The following is a 14802-nucleotide window of genomic DNA, read 5'->3' on the forward strand; positions in this document are numbered from 1 at the left end:
TCACTGTCACTCTCACTCGATCTCATTTTTATACTTATGTCAGCAGGGGGAGCAAAAGGTACATTAGGAACAACTGGACCCCTCGGAGGTGCTACACAATAGGACAAATCTTCTTCAATCGGGGGATACAAATCACGCTCCTTTCTTTCTTTACATCCAACACACCCGCTATCATCATTCAACTGTAAAACCAAAATACCACACTCCTTTTGCCACTCTTCTTTCCGATATAAAATGAAAAACAAATCTACATATGGTATTTCATCCCATTTCTCATTCCTCCTTAAAAATTGTATCAAAGATTCCATTATCCCCAATTCCAGTGTACCATTCACCGGCCATCCCGCTTCCCCTATCTCATATTCAGGCCACCAACAGTTACAGTAATCTATCATTTTGTTCTTATCTAATTCTTGAGAAAAGCCTTCGCCTTTCCACCTTTTCAATATACAACCTAATGGCGCATTTCCAGGTATTTTTCCATTGGCCTGCACTAAGCTTTTAAAAGTTTTAAAAGACATCATATTACAACCTTTAATTTTTACTTCCACCTTTAGTCCCAATAAACCAATATACATTTTTGCCGTCCTTCCCCAAAAAAAAACAATAGGAGGCGAATTCCGGACCTGCGTACCCTAGACGTCTTATGGCCGGAGCCTAGGCTTTTTTCCATTAACCACCAAACCAAATCCAATTATCACCTTTTTCCAATATAAAGCGCCTTCAGGCTTACCTTCTGCAGTCGTCCGACAGGCGCGGGGGGTCGGGCACGACCCGATGACTCCTCCGAGAAATGCTCGGCGCCGGCTTGGAGTGGATTGAGATGCGAGCCACCCCAGCTGCCCTCGGAGTCCTGCCGCGGTTGCCAGAAAACTGTTGCCCAACTGATAAAGGACACAAAACTCGGATAAGTTTTGTGCGGCGCTTTATTGAAGGGCCCGGGGGCCTGCGGACTAGCGTCCCCAAAAACAGAGCCCCGAAATTCACACAAGGGTGATTTCCTTTTATATACATGCAATTCATAACAAAGTCTCCAAGAAACAGTGGCCCTTTGCCAAACTTTGGACCCTTGTAATACATTCCCTAGTTCACGAGCAAAATCATAAATCTTCTAGCTGTCCTATTGTATGCTACCCCCAAACCGATTAGTCTTCTTTACTCTCCTACCCTGGCTTAATGTTTATTAAGTTTCTAAGGCCACCTGCCAAGGTTACACAGAACTCAACACATAATGTCAACGGCTACAAAATTATTTTTACAAACCAATTCACACAAAACTCATAACTAAACTATAATAAAACATTTTGCTAAATTTCATTTCTTTTCCAACAGTGAAAGGAAGGGGGAACCCCAAGTGGCTGGATTGAGGGGAGGCTGGAGAGAGGGACCTTGGGACCACAGAACCTCCCAGAATCCAAAAGCAGGACCTTGGAGAGGAGGGATCCCCAGGACACATGGGATCCCCACCAGCCCTGAGATGCGGGACCAATCATAACCCAAGAGGAATGAGACTGGAAATGGGAAACTCCTGGTGGCTTTTTTTGATTCACTCTTGATTTTTGGACATCAGGTGACTTCTAGAAATGGACTTGGGTGGGAGGAATCCCCAACCCAAGGCATTCACACCTTGTTTTTCCTCAAACCTGAAATTTTCCCCAAACTTTCCTACTGTGACATCCCCCCTGTCCCGCTCTGGGTGAGCTCAATCCCAAACCTGACCCCAATCCTGGTCTCAGTCTCACTGCATGTTTAGACACACTCACAGTTTTGTATTTAATCTCATCCCAGTCCCAAACTCATCTATCGCAGACCCAATCCCAACCGCATCCCTAAAGGTAATCCCATGTCTAGCCTTAACCCCAATCCCAGCTTGAATCCCAATCTCAGCCCCAAATCCAACCCAGCCCCAATTCCAGCCCCTTCCTAAATCCTCAGCCCCAAACCAAATCCCATGCTCAGCCCTTCTGGGGGTTTGGGGGTGTCTCTGTCCCTCTGACCCCAAGGATGTTTGGGTGGGGTCACACCAGGGCTGAGAGGGACAGAGACCCCCCCGGCCTCCCCAGGGGTGAGAAGGTGGGAGAGCCCCCCCAGCCCCGAGCACCCTCAGCAGCGAGAGGGACACAGAGCCCCTGGTCCCCAGCCCTGCACAGGCATTGCCTGAGGCCAGAGGGATGGAGACCCCCCGAGCATCCCCTAGGGCAGGGGGACAGAGACCCCTGAGCATCCCCTGGGCTGAGAGGGACAGAGACTGCCCCGAGCACCCCCTGGCACAGGGGTGAGAGGGAGGGAGACCCCCCCCCCCCAGGCATTTCCTGGGTGAAAATGATGGAGACCCCCTGGGGAACGGCCTGGTGTGAGAGGGACAGGAAACCCCCCCCAAACCCCTCCCAAGCATCCCCCAGGCTGAGAGGCACAGAGACCCCTTGAGAATCCTCTGAGCACTGGACAAAATAAACTTGGCAGAAATCAAACTTGACTCTGCAAAATCACTTTGAAGAATATTTGCTCTTCCCGCAAGTAATTTGTGATGAAAGCGCAAACAAATCCCAAACATGAATAAACTGGCAATCCAAGCAGTGATGTGGCAATTCCAATATTCATTGCTTCCTGCACAGCTCCAGCTCAGCTGCTGGCAGGTTCCGATAACAGGAAAGTGGAAATTTGGCCCAATACAGATTATTAAAAGGAAAGGAAAGCTCTGTGTAGCAGACACAAAGGTGACAGGGATAAAGAGAAAAATAATTGTCACATTTGGTAAAGTCCCCAAGCCTGGGAATTCTGGAGTTATTCAGAAATTTATCTACTTGAGCTGGGCTTCTTCTGGTACTTTTAGCCGCCTTGTGTTCCTCACTGTGGGGTGACTGAACCTTGTCAGTCTCGCTGGTAACATTTGCTCCCTTTCCTCCAGTGATTTTAACAACTTTATAAGGAAAGATAGCAAATTATTTTCTTTACACTGGCCACCCATAAAAGCCATTTTCCTCATCATTTCTCCCATAAAGAGAAAAAACTTTTATAAGCTCCATAAGCTCCCCAGGAGGAAGGAGTGACGGTGTCCAAGTTTCCAAGAGTTCTTCCAGAGAGAACCACAACCTCGTCAGTGGAGGGAGCCATGATGTTGTCAAAGGCACTTGGGGTTAGAGAACAGCGCCTAAACACACTGTGCAAAAATAATGTCACAGTCTGGTTATGCAAATTGTTAGAGAGATTCCTCTGCCCCAATTAAGGTGCTAACGATACCAAATTCAAAATGGATTTTATTGAACAGTAAATGTGAGGTAGAGAGATGGAAAGAAAGAGAAAAGATGAGTGACAAGGGACAGAGACCTCCCCTGGAGCAGGGCAAGTGTGACATTGTCCCCTGTGTGTGGGGGTTTTACACCTGAGCCAGTTTGGGTAAGGGGGGTGGTGTTCACCCCGTGAGCAGGGATTACCCCACTGTTTCAGGTTGCCATGCAAGATGTAACCAAATGCATGTTTTCAATCACCATCTCCATCAACTGCTATAAACAGGTGAGGCAGTGTTCTTTATCTCTTCCATGACTCAGCCCTGATAACGCCCTCCAGGTGAGATATCTTCTGTGAATGGGCCATTGAGTGTCTTTGTAGGACTGATAAAATTCCATCATCCCATTGTGGGATGCTCCGCCCAGGGGGAGGATCCAAGCATTCCTACCTGGGTATAAGCTGAGCCTTGCTACAACCAGGAGCAGCTTGCCTACTGGATTCCCAGAAGACAAGAGCTCCAGAACCACCACTGGACCTCCAGACGAAGACCAGACCTTCTACAGGATCACTACTTTGACAGAATCACCTTCACCTCTCCAACAGGACTGCAGCCACAATTTAATGGGACTGCTGCCACCACCCTTACCTACAGGGTGTCAGGTTATATCCTGACTCTGTCAGTTTAAGGCAGTGTTTCTATATCGTTGCCTTGATCTTCATTTTCTTTTAAATTGTGATTCTGGTTTAGACCCTCCCCATGTTTGCCTTCAAACCAGTACAAATCTCATGGTGCCCATCCCTTGTTATTCTCTCAAAACAGGATTTCCCATCCCCAAACCTTTGCCAGATGGAAAAGGAGGCTGTGAGGAACAAGAAGGATCCCCAGGACACCCGGGCAGGTGAGGAGGGAGTCAGTGCCCCTTTCCCCCTCTCTCCTGCTCCATCTCCCAGCCCAGCATGGCCGCCGGCTGCAGGACAACCCTGCTGCCAACACCATCCTGCCGGGGATGCACTGGGGGGATCTCCTTCCCCTTCCCTGTGGCACGGAGGCAAATCCCATCCTCTCCTTTTCTTTCCTCTCCCAAACAAGAAGCTGAGAATGGAGACCAGGGAGGAAAAATCCCCGCAGGAGAACCTGGAGGAAGGGGCTGTTATGAGTGACTCCAGGGCACAGGAATACAACGGGGAGGAAACTCCCCAGAGATTCCACAGGAAGAGGGGCTCCAAACCCAGCCCAGTGTGCTCTGAGGAGGAAAGACCCACTCTGAGTCAGGAAGGTGGGCAGAGCTCAAGCCAGAGCTCAGAGCTGGTGGTCCATGAGCAGCTTCATTGTGGGGAGAATCCCCACAAGTTCTTGGAGTGTGAGAAGTGCTTCAGGCAGAGCAACCACCTGATAAGCCACCAGATGATCCACACCATAGCAACAGGGGGCTGATGATGGTTGCCATGGAAACTGACCATAGCAACAGGGTCCTGGCGATGGTTGGCTGTTAAGGATCAGATTTGTCACAGGCCCTCAGAGGGATTCCATGGGGACTTTCCAGGAGTCTTCAGGCTCTTCCAGAGCTGGAATGTCACAGGCACAGACAGGGGCCCCATGGACACCTCTCAGGGTTTTCTGGGATGGTAAAGAGCCCTGTGGTCAGAGGCAGTCTCAGACATTCCATGGTGACATACCAGGGCACCTTGGGCTGCAAAGGCACCAATCTGTCACAGGCACTCACGGGGGCTCCATGGTGACATCCCAGGAGTTCCCAGGCTGCCAAAGAGCTGGGATGTCCCAGACACTCACAGGGGTTCCTGTCATGGGCACAGTGGGAGCTTCAGTCAAAAGCTTTATTTCTTTATTGGAGAAATTACTGCTGAGACCTGAGGTGCAGAAAGTACACCCAACAGCCACCATGGATCCTCAAACCTTTGCAGGGCTCCCAGACTGCTAAAATTTCTTCTAAGAGAGGAGACTGGGAGTGGCTGGATCCAATCCCAGCCCAAGAATTTGTCAAAGGTTTATGTGTAAAAGATTGGAAAAGGGGAATTAAACTTAAACGCTGTTTTTCCCACAGGATGAATGATGGAATACCAGATATATTTATATAAATACAGCTCTGATTGATTCTGATCATGATCGGACAGAAAGATTTTATACTGAGTTATTTAGTCTACAGTTCAGGAGCTTTATCAATTATTAGAATATAGTGCTCTAGGAAGCAATTTTGAAGTCAACACATTGGTCTATGGCATCAGAGAGTTTGTTGTGGAAGTCACTGAGCAGCTACAGCATCATAGCGGGATTCTGTGACATCACAGAGCAGGCTGTGGCACCATGGCATGGCTGGATGACATCATAGAGCTGGCTGTGAGGTCAAAGTATGTGCTGTGACATTAAAGAGTGACATTATGACATCACAGAAAAGGTCTCGTGGCATCACTGAGGGGTTTGTGACATCACAAACCTGTCTGTGACATCATAGTGTGAGGTAATAGAGCAGACTCTGCCATCATTGAGGGTGGCTCTGTGACAGCAGAGAGTGGGTTGTGACATCACAGAGACTTCTGTGACATCACAAAGCAGATGTAGCACATCATAGGGTGACATCTCATAGTTAGCTGTGTGAGATCAGAGGGGCTTTGTGACAACCCAGAGTGGGCTGTGACATCACTGGTGGCTGTGCGACATTGCAAAAGAGCTGTGTGGCATCACAGGTGCTGTGACATCCCAGGGGCAGTGTGATATCACAGGTGAGTGTGTGACATCACAGGGGCCATGTGAGGTCACTGGGGAGGTCACTCTGACCCGGCCCCCCTCACAGTTCCCCCAGAGCAGTCCAACCCTGCTCGTGCACAGCAGGGTCCCTCCCCTGTCCCCCCGGGTCCCCCCACCCCCGGCCCCGCAGCCTCCCCCAGAGGATGTTCCACGAGATCAACCCCAGAGCCTGACACGGGGACAGGGGCCGGGGCCCTGGGGGTGGCACAGGGGGACAGGGACCCCCCGGCAGCGTCCCCATGTCCCCCAGGGCCAGAGCCTGGGCCAGGGCTCCTTCACCCTGTTACAAACAAGGCCTTGAGAGTGCTGAAAAAATACCGGCAAGGGATCAGCAAAAACCAGATTGAATATTAAGGGACAGCAGCACAAAGTTCCTTGGCAAGAGTCACTCTGCTCCTGACTGGACACTTCAGGCACACCAGGGAAACAAAGCAACAACAAAACCAAACAGAATCCAGGCAATCAAACCAGAAATTAACCCAGAACTGTCCCTGTGTGTGTGAGACACAAGGACAGTGAGGGCAAGGATAAAATGAATAAAGAAATAAAAGCTTGACAGAGGTCAGACTTAACAGGACTTCACTGATACCTTAACCTTAACTGATACCTTCAACTTCACAATTTAGGAAAAGAACAGAGCTTAAGAGTATTTAACCTCACTTACAACCAATGACTTAAGGATTTAATAGTGGAATACATTAAACAATATTCAACTTAGCTTATAACATAATAAACTTTGCAAAAAAAATAAAACAACCTCTTAATACCATTTAACTGAACTTATTTGTCATGATGTAACCTCACTTACAGGCCTGACTGACTCAGCTATCCAAGGCGCTCCAACCCCTCAGAGAACAGCATTTCTGCCACATTCCCCCAGCACAGGCACTCCTGTGTGCACACAGACACAAAGAGTCAGTGCAAGGCACCTGTGACCAATTCCCCCGAGGGCAAGCAATGCTCCCTGTGGATCCTTTGGCATCTCCCCAGCAAAGGGCAAAGGTTTGAGCCTGGAGGAGTGGGGGGATCGGCCCAGGCTCCGTCGTTGTTGGGGATCCCCGAGTGCAGCAAACGGGAGAGTTCCCAGCTGGGAGAGGCCCCACTCAGAGGGAGTCACTGGCCCAGGAGAGCTCCAAGGGCTCCTTTTGGAGCGCTGTTTGCAGGGCCCAAAGAGAGGGGCTTCAGTCCCAGCAATGGCTCATCCTGGTCTCACTTGGCATCAACAGCTTTCTTTGGCAGTGTGAGAACAGGGATGTTGTGCCACGGAGGGAACAGAAACAGTTCCCAGGCCTGCTGCTAAAGGAACCAGGAGCTGGTTGGGCAGCAGCAGTGCCTGGAGCAGACAGTGTTTGTGATGAGCTGCAGAGGAGCTGAGCCCAGGGGCTGTTGGCCAAGGCTGAGGCCCAAGGAGCATTCCTCAGCTGGCAGGGCAGCCTGAGAAGGGGAGGAAGGAATGCAGCAGCATAGGGCCCATGGAACCAAGGGACCATTGTGACACTGTGGGGCCCTGTGAGACCAAGGGACCAGTGTGACACTGTGGGTCCCTGTGAGACCAAGGGACCATTGTGACACTCTGAGGCCTCATGGAATCATGGAGAGCACTTTGACATTGCTGGGCCTCATGGAACCAAGGGGACTGTACTCATGCTGTGTGGCTCCATGGAATGTAGAGATCATTGTGACACTGAGAGGACCCATCAAACCAAGAGTCCATTGTGACACCGCGGGGCCACATGGAATTGTGGAGACCATTGTGACACTTTGTGGTGTTATGGAACCAAGCGGCCATTGCGACACTGTGGGACTCCATGGAACCAAAGGTTCATTGTGACATTGCAAGGCCTCGTGGAACCATGCAAAGACAATTAAGACACTTTAGAGCCTCATGGAACCAAGGGGCCACTGTGACACTGAGGGTCACCATGGAATCACAGAGACCATTGTGACAGGGCACTCATGGAGACCATTGTGACACTATGAGGCCCCATGGAGTAAGTCAAGCGTTGTGATACTGTGAGGCCTCAAGGAACCAGTGAGATCATTGTGACCCTGGGAGGACCACTGTGGTAATGTGGGGCCTCGTGAAACCAAGAGGCCTTTGTGACACTGCAGGGCTGCATGGAACCAAAGGTCCATTGTGACACTGCAGGGCCTCATGTCATCAGTGGTCCATTGTGACACTGGGCAACCAAAGGAGACCATTGTGACACTGCAGGGCTGCATGGAACAAAAGCTCCAGGGCGAGACAGAGTGGCCTCCTGTCATCAATGGTCCATTGTGGCACTGTGGAGCCAAAGGAGACCACTGTGCCACAGCAAAGCCCCAGGGTCCAAAGGTCCATTGTGACATTGCAGACCTCATGGAACAGAGGAGTCCCGTGACACTGTGGGGCCTGGGGAGCCACAGGGACCATTGAGACATTGCAAGGGCTCATGGAATCCTTGGGACCATTGTGACACTGTAGGACCATCTGACACCTGGGGGCACTGTGACACTGTGGGACCATGGATCCAACGCACCAGTGTGACACTATGGAGCCCCATAAAACCAAGGGAACACAGAACAGGTCTGACTGGTTTGGCTTCCCATGGACTGCCTGACTGGTCCAAGTGACCTTTGCATGTTGAGGGTCACTTCTCATGTGCTGCTGAAACACTGGGGCTCTGTGCTTTCCTTCCCAATGGAAAAGCACTGTCCTTCTACTCCAGGTACCCATGGCCAGAACTGGGATTTCACCTCCAAAGTTCCTTATATCCAGGAATTCTTCCCATCGGAATATTGCCAGGACAACTCTGGCTGGAAGTAGTTTCACAAGGGTCACCTCTCATCTGTCCCCAAAACACTGGGGGAGGCTCCATGCTCTCCTTCTCATGGGAAAGAACTGTCCTGCTTCTCCAGGTGCCCATGGCCGAGATTGCGTTTCCACCTCCAAAATTCCCTCAATCCAAAATCTGCTATTACTGACATGTCTAGCTGACCTTGGCCTAGTAAGGCTCTCACCTGCTTGAGGCTCTGTGCATTCCTTCCTATGGAAAAGAACTGTCCTTCTCAGCCAGGTGCCCATGGCCACAATTGGGATTTCACCTCCAGCATTGCCTGTTGTGACAGACCAGAGGAGATTGTTGGCTCTAAACATTTTGTGTGTGGGGGAGGAAGGGGCAGGTCCAGCCTTGCCCTGCCCTGTAAGCCCAGCCCTGCCCTGCCCTGTGACCCCAGTCCCCCCCGGGGCCTCCAGTGGGTTTACGGTTTCTACCTGACCCACGGCACACCGAACCCCCAGCACCGCCGTCCCACCCTGGGCACTGAGGCCCTCTTGGCTCTACTCAGTGCTGCTGCTGTACTCGGGGCACCCTAAACCCTGCTAGGGACCCGTGTCCCCCCACTGCAGGGATTGTGCGCGACTCACACCACCCGATTCTCCACGCACCCGGAGCTCCGTTCGGGGTTTGTGTGCCAACTCACCAATTCATCTACCACCTTTACTCGAGTTTGGTGCACAGGAAAAACACCAAGCAGATATTCGTAAGAGGTCAAAATGACACAAAATTCTACTGGCAAAGTGCAAAAAATCAAGAACTTTGGAAGAGGATTTAATGCAACATCAAATTACACATAAAACACTTATCATAGCAGTAACTTCATTAACTTAGCCCATTTATCCTGGAAACATTAAAACACGCAAGCTGTTAGGGTATCCAAAAATGTTCCATATAAAGAGCATTAGAAGGAGAAGAAGGAGAGAGAGACAGAAAGACAGAAGCTCTATAGAAAGACACACATATGACTAACAGCTCCTAGGGTTCCAGTGTGGGTGAGACACAAACCCCAGGAGAAGGCAGAGTCCATACCAGGGGCTCACCTTGTGCTCTATGTTTTTAAGCCCCCGGGCCCTTGTGAGCCTCCCCCAGGTGGGATTTCTGATCGCTCAGGCAATCAGGGCTGGGTTAGTGCTGTCCCCACTGTCTGATTGAGTGACAGCTCAGCCCACGGTGTCTCAGGACATTGATCTCATCCAGCCTCTGACAGTGACCATGGTGACACAGAGGAACCTCATGGAACCATGGGTCAGTTGTGACAATGTGGGTCCAAGGACACCACGGGAGATGTCATAGACAGGTAGAATAATGATAAAAGAAAGGCCTTTTGAAATGACACCTTGTTCGGCCATATCAATAGCTGGCCTATCATCTCTTCTGAGTGCAGCTAAGCAGTTACAAGTTCCCATGTGAAGCTATTTTGAGAATGAGACTTTGTGACCATTCTATTCTGAGGGTGAAAACCAAATGCACCTGCAATAACAAGGGATTTGTCTCATGAGAATCAGTGAAGACGTAAACAATACAATAGAGAGATTAGATGCACAAGTAAAATCTATTTTATTAACCAATAATTGACTAACTAAAAAGAAATCTATGAACGAACTAAAGGTGCACACAAGGTGTGTTAAACTGTGTAAAATGAGTTGGATGAATAAAGAATAAAGGGTTCTTCTCCATCTTAGCTTAGTCCTTTGGGATTTCAGTTCCCCCCTTCTTGACGGCTTTGGGTTCCCCCTTCTTTGGGTCTTTGGCTTCCTTCTTCTCTGAGATTTTGGCTTCCTTCTTCTCTGGGATTTTGGTTTCCTTCCTCTCTGATGCTTTGGTGTCCTTCTTCTCTGATGCTTTCATTTTCTTCCCTTCTGATGCTTTGCTTTCCTTCTTCTCTGGGATTTTGATTTCCTTCCTCTCTGGGATTTTGGTTTCCTTTTTTGGGAGTTTGGTTTCCTTATTCTCTTGGGTCTTGGTTTTCCCCTTTGCTGGTTTTGGAGCTTGCTTCCCAACAGAGACACTCTTCTTTCCCTTCTTCTGCCTCTCTTCCTCCTTCCTCCTCTCTTCCTCCTCTAGGGCTTTTGCCTCCTCCTTGACCTTTTGAGCTGGCTCTTTCAGCTCCCTTCTGCAGACAAAACAGAAAACATGGCTGAGAGTCCCAGCAGAACCTTGGGCTCCCTAGTCCTGGCTGGCCCTGCACTTCATTCCTTGACCCTGAGGCCATTTCCGTGAATTCTCCTCAACCCACAGAGGCTGGGAACATCCCAAGTGAGGGCATGGGTGGAAGGGGACCTCCAGGACCAGCCAAACCTGAGCTTTGCCATCATAAGGTGTTGGCTGTGCAAGCTCCCTCTGAAGGCACAGCCAGACCCCTCCAGCCCCTGCCAAAGGCTGATCCAGCAGCTCTCTGTGCTGGTGCCTGGAAATGCCCTTTGTCTCTTGGCTTCCCAGTTTAAAGCAGAGCACAGATTGCTGACATCTGCTTAGCTCCCCTACAGTTCTTACTCAGCTCATTCAGCCCCCTTCTCCCTGGGCATAGCTGAGGCATGATTTTAAAGAGTTCAGATTTCAGCTGAGGGTTAGAAGCCATTCCCATTGATCAGGATGTAGGTTAGATAGGCAGACCATAGGTTAATGACTATGAGATGCTTAAGCTGGAGCTGATTGTTCTATTGTTTACCATTAGGAGCATCTTTCTAGAGGGAAGTGGAGGAAGTGAACTGTTATAAGAACATCTTGAAACCAGTAGAACAATGGTTAGCGCCTGGGTTTGATGTCAATCAATCACTAAGTTGGGGACCTTGGATGGTGCCAGAGGGTCACAGAGACCTGATAAAGACCACTGACCCACTTCGAGACCATTGACCCAGTTCAAGGGAAGAATTGCACAGGAGTGAAGGACCAATGACCTCATTTGAATACAGAGCAGGGATGGGAGGTGCTGGGGTTTTGCAGATGTATTGTATGTAAGATCTTGGGAAATAAAGAGAGGGCAAAGAACCTTGGACAGTGCGGTCACGCCTTTTAGAGACGGCTCTGGTGCCGCCCTGTGGTGGTTTGACTAGGAAGGAGTGGGAATTCTGGGAAGCTGTGGTCAAACCAATGAAGGTTTTGGGTTTGAGACTGGCACCCGGTGTAGCCAGTGGGGTTTGGACACACCTCCGAGAATACACAGGGGTTAAAAGCAGGGCACTGGCCTTGGCACTGTCTCTTGGGACGTCGCTTCGACGAGGTCAGATCTCTCCCCCGTCCAGCCTTGCTGCTGGGCGGGGGAGGGCCAGCCATGCGGTAGGCCCGGGGCCTGGACAGAGATGGGAGGTGAGGGGCCTTCAAGGATGGAAGGGTGGAGGAGCCCCAAGAGACATCGAGACATCGGGCAGCCAGCCACCCCCACCCCCCCCCCCCCCCAGGAGGGAGAGAGAGAGGAGAGTCGGCGGTGATAGCAGCCGGCCCAGGAAGAGAAAGGGGGGGAAAAAGGGTGCAGCCCGGCCGGCCGCAGCAGCAGCACGTGTGGGAGTATCATCTCGTCCCAGGACAGACAAAGACTGAAAACTTTTAACCCTTTCTTTCATGACTGGGGCCTTGCAAAAATGCTAATCCTCCTCGAAGCTGAATAAGAAGGGAGATAAGAGATGAGATGAGATAAGGACCTGGCCCGAAGAACGTGGAGATGATTGGATGGGGAGAGATGATTTGGAGTGGCCTTTTGGCTGGACTTTTCTTGTGGCCATGGACTCAGTTGTTCCTGTGACACAGACTGCATTTAGGGGGAGGCAGTGCCTCAAAACCAGGAGGGTTCATTCGTGAGGACCCCCCGGCCCCAGGGGGTTGGAAAAATATGGGGGGGACAGATGTCCCAAAGCAGAGACTGTGCCTTTTTGGAGTGAGACAAGGCATCCTTGAAAGACAACCCTAAAAGCAGCTCTGGCCATGTCTCAGTGGTGAGAGCACTGGGCATGGAAGGAAGATGTCACAAGCGGCAAAAGGACTTTTTTTTTTCCCGGGCGGTGCCGAAGTGACAAGGAAGCACACGAGGTTTCAGTGTGTTTCCAGGAGAAGCCTATGGAACAAGAAGGACTCCTTTCCTCTTCATGAACTGCAGTTTGAGTATACTAAAGTGTGGGGCCAAGGCTGGGCAGTTGGTGTTTTGGGAGAATGTATCGGATTGGGAAAGTCAGGTAGTGGGGAGGGGGAAAAGTGGTTTTTGTAAGGTTTTCAATTTTTTTTTCTTTTCCTTATAGTCCTTCCCTATTTTCCTGTAGTTTAGGTAATAAAGTGTTTTTTATGTTTAAGTTGGAGCCTGTTTTGCTTATTCCTGGTCACATCTCACAGCAGACACCAGGGTGAAGGCATTTTCATGGGGGGCACTGGCTCAGTGCCAGGCTCAAACCATGACACGCCCGCTGGTGTTAATAAACATCCCACTGTCTAACTTTGATTAGTTAGTCTCTGTCCGTGATCTTCAGTTTTAACGACTCCTAGCCTGCTCCTTCATGAGAACAATCTTATCAGTCAGAAAGCAAAGGCTACAGGAACTCCTCTCCTGCAAGACAGGCTCTTGTCAGCCAGATTTCTTGCTGGAACCCAGCTGGGACCAAGCAAACCAGTGCTGGCTGCCATGGAAACCATTGGAAGCAGCCTCGTCCACCTCCTCCCCATGAAACCAACTTCAGCCTGGCCTGAAGAAGTCCTGCTGCACAGGCTTGCTTTAAGCAGCCTCCACTCCCAGCTCCACACTTGGCCTGTGTGTCCTGAGCTGGCTGCCTTGCTGGAGCTGAGCTTCTCCTGTGCTTGCCTACGGCTGCAGCTGCAGGGGAGCCTAAAGGACAGGAGCCTTTCTGGCTGCTGTCCCACCATAAGGAGAACCCTGGCAGGTCAGCATTGCAAGGACTTCATCTATGGCAGGAGCAGGACCCAAAGCAAGGTTTGCTCTGTGCCCCACGCCTGCCCATACCACAATCCCACTGTTCTGGTGAAGAAGGCAGATGATGAAGAAGATGCCACTCAACACCATGGACTTCAAGACACCAATAGAGGGGGTGCCAAGGCAAGCCCAGAGCCCAGCTCCCTGCAGGCAGCAGCTAAGCCAGCAGGGCTCAGCACTCAAATAGAGAAGAAGATGTTCTGTCTCAACAGAAGAAGGTCCTTCCTCTCTTGGCAGCCAGGGAGCTCGGAGTGGCCATCCCTGTGTTGCTGCTGGCCTTTGCTCTGCAGCTCCTCTGAGCTCAGAGGCCTTGGAGCAGGGAAGCCCTGCAAGGACAATAACCCATGGCAGAGCAGGAACCCACGGAAGGCTGACTCACCTGTCCCTGAGAGGGGCCTGAGAGCCACAGTTGATCTCCTGGGGGCTCAGGGAGGAGCTGACACGTGAGGCCACCCTGGGCACCAGCACCTTGGAGATGGAGCCTCCCTCCATGTGGCACAGCTCCGGGACATTGCAGGTGGTAGTGAGGTGGCCAGAGAAGGTGGAGGAGACCTGCTGGCTCTCTCCTGGCTGCAGCACACCTGGCAGTGGCAGGATACTGAAAGCCTGGACGGAAGACAGGAGAGATTGAGGTGTTGAGCATGGAAATGGAGGCAGAAGAGCATCTTGGAGCAAAGGGCCGCTGTAGCCAGAGGGGCCTATTCCCCAAACACTGCCAGAATCACCCTCACCTCATCCTGCATCCATGCCATTGACCAGTGCAGGGACCATGGGGAAAATCTTCTCCCACACTCACAGGTCAGTGCATTAATTAGTACATGACATGAAAGTGAACTGGGATGGCTCCTGGCAGTAGAAATTCTCTCTGATGCCCAAGTTGCCTTTAAAAAGTTTCAAAACTTCCTGCTTTTAGAAAAGGAGGAGACTCAGAGTGAGAGCTTGGGGCTGAGGGAAGGAGTCCAGCCCAGCTCATCTGACTCCTGAGGCTCTTCCCCTCTCTCTCTGATTTAAATGCTTCTTTCTCAAGGTGCTACAGCAAAAGCTCCTGCAAGCATTTCCTGTGGAGCACCTGAGGAGTT

General features: G+C 50.7%; 1 protein-coding gene across 1 annotated transcript; it reads right to left on the reverse strand.

Annotated features, from left to right (window-relative positions):
* Positions 1–10412: 10412 nt before the first annotated feature.
* On the reverse strand, positions 10413–14466 carry LOC141729936 (uncharacterized). Its single transcript, XM_074546595.1, has 3 exons — positions 14455–14466; positions 14103–14329; positions 10413–10924 (listed from the first exon to the last, which is right to left on the reverse strand). The coding sequence occupies exons 1-3, from the start codon at positions 14464–14466 to the stop codon at positions 10495–10497; spliced, it is 669 nt and encodes a 222-aa protein (XP_074402696.1). The 3' UTR covers positions 10413–10494.
* Between the last annotated feature and the right edge of the window lie 336 nt (positions 14467–14802).

Source organism: Zonotrichia albicollis, chromosome 8, assembly GCF_047830755.1.
Source record: "Zonotrichia albicollis isolate bZonAlb1 chromosome 8, bZonAlb1.hap1, whole genome shotgun sequence".
Classification (NCBI taxonomy): Eukaryota; Metazoa; Chordata; class Aves; order Passeriformes; family Passerellidae; genus Zonotrichia; species Zonotrichia albicollis.

Bases quoted from the DNA above. Each gene is read 5' to 3' on its own strand.
- LOC141729936 (XM_074546595.1), bottom strand. The intron at 10,925-14,102 runs GTGAGTCAGCCT...TTTTGTCTGCAG, and splicing joins CAGGCCCCTCTCAGGGACAG to AAGGGAGCTGAAAGAGCCAG.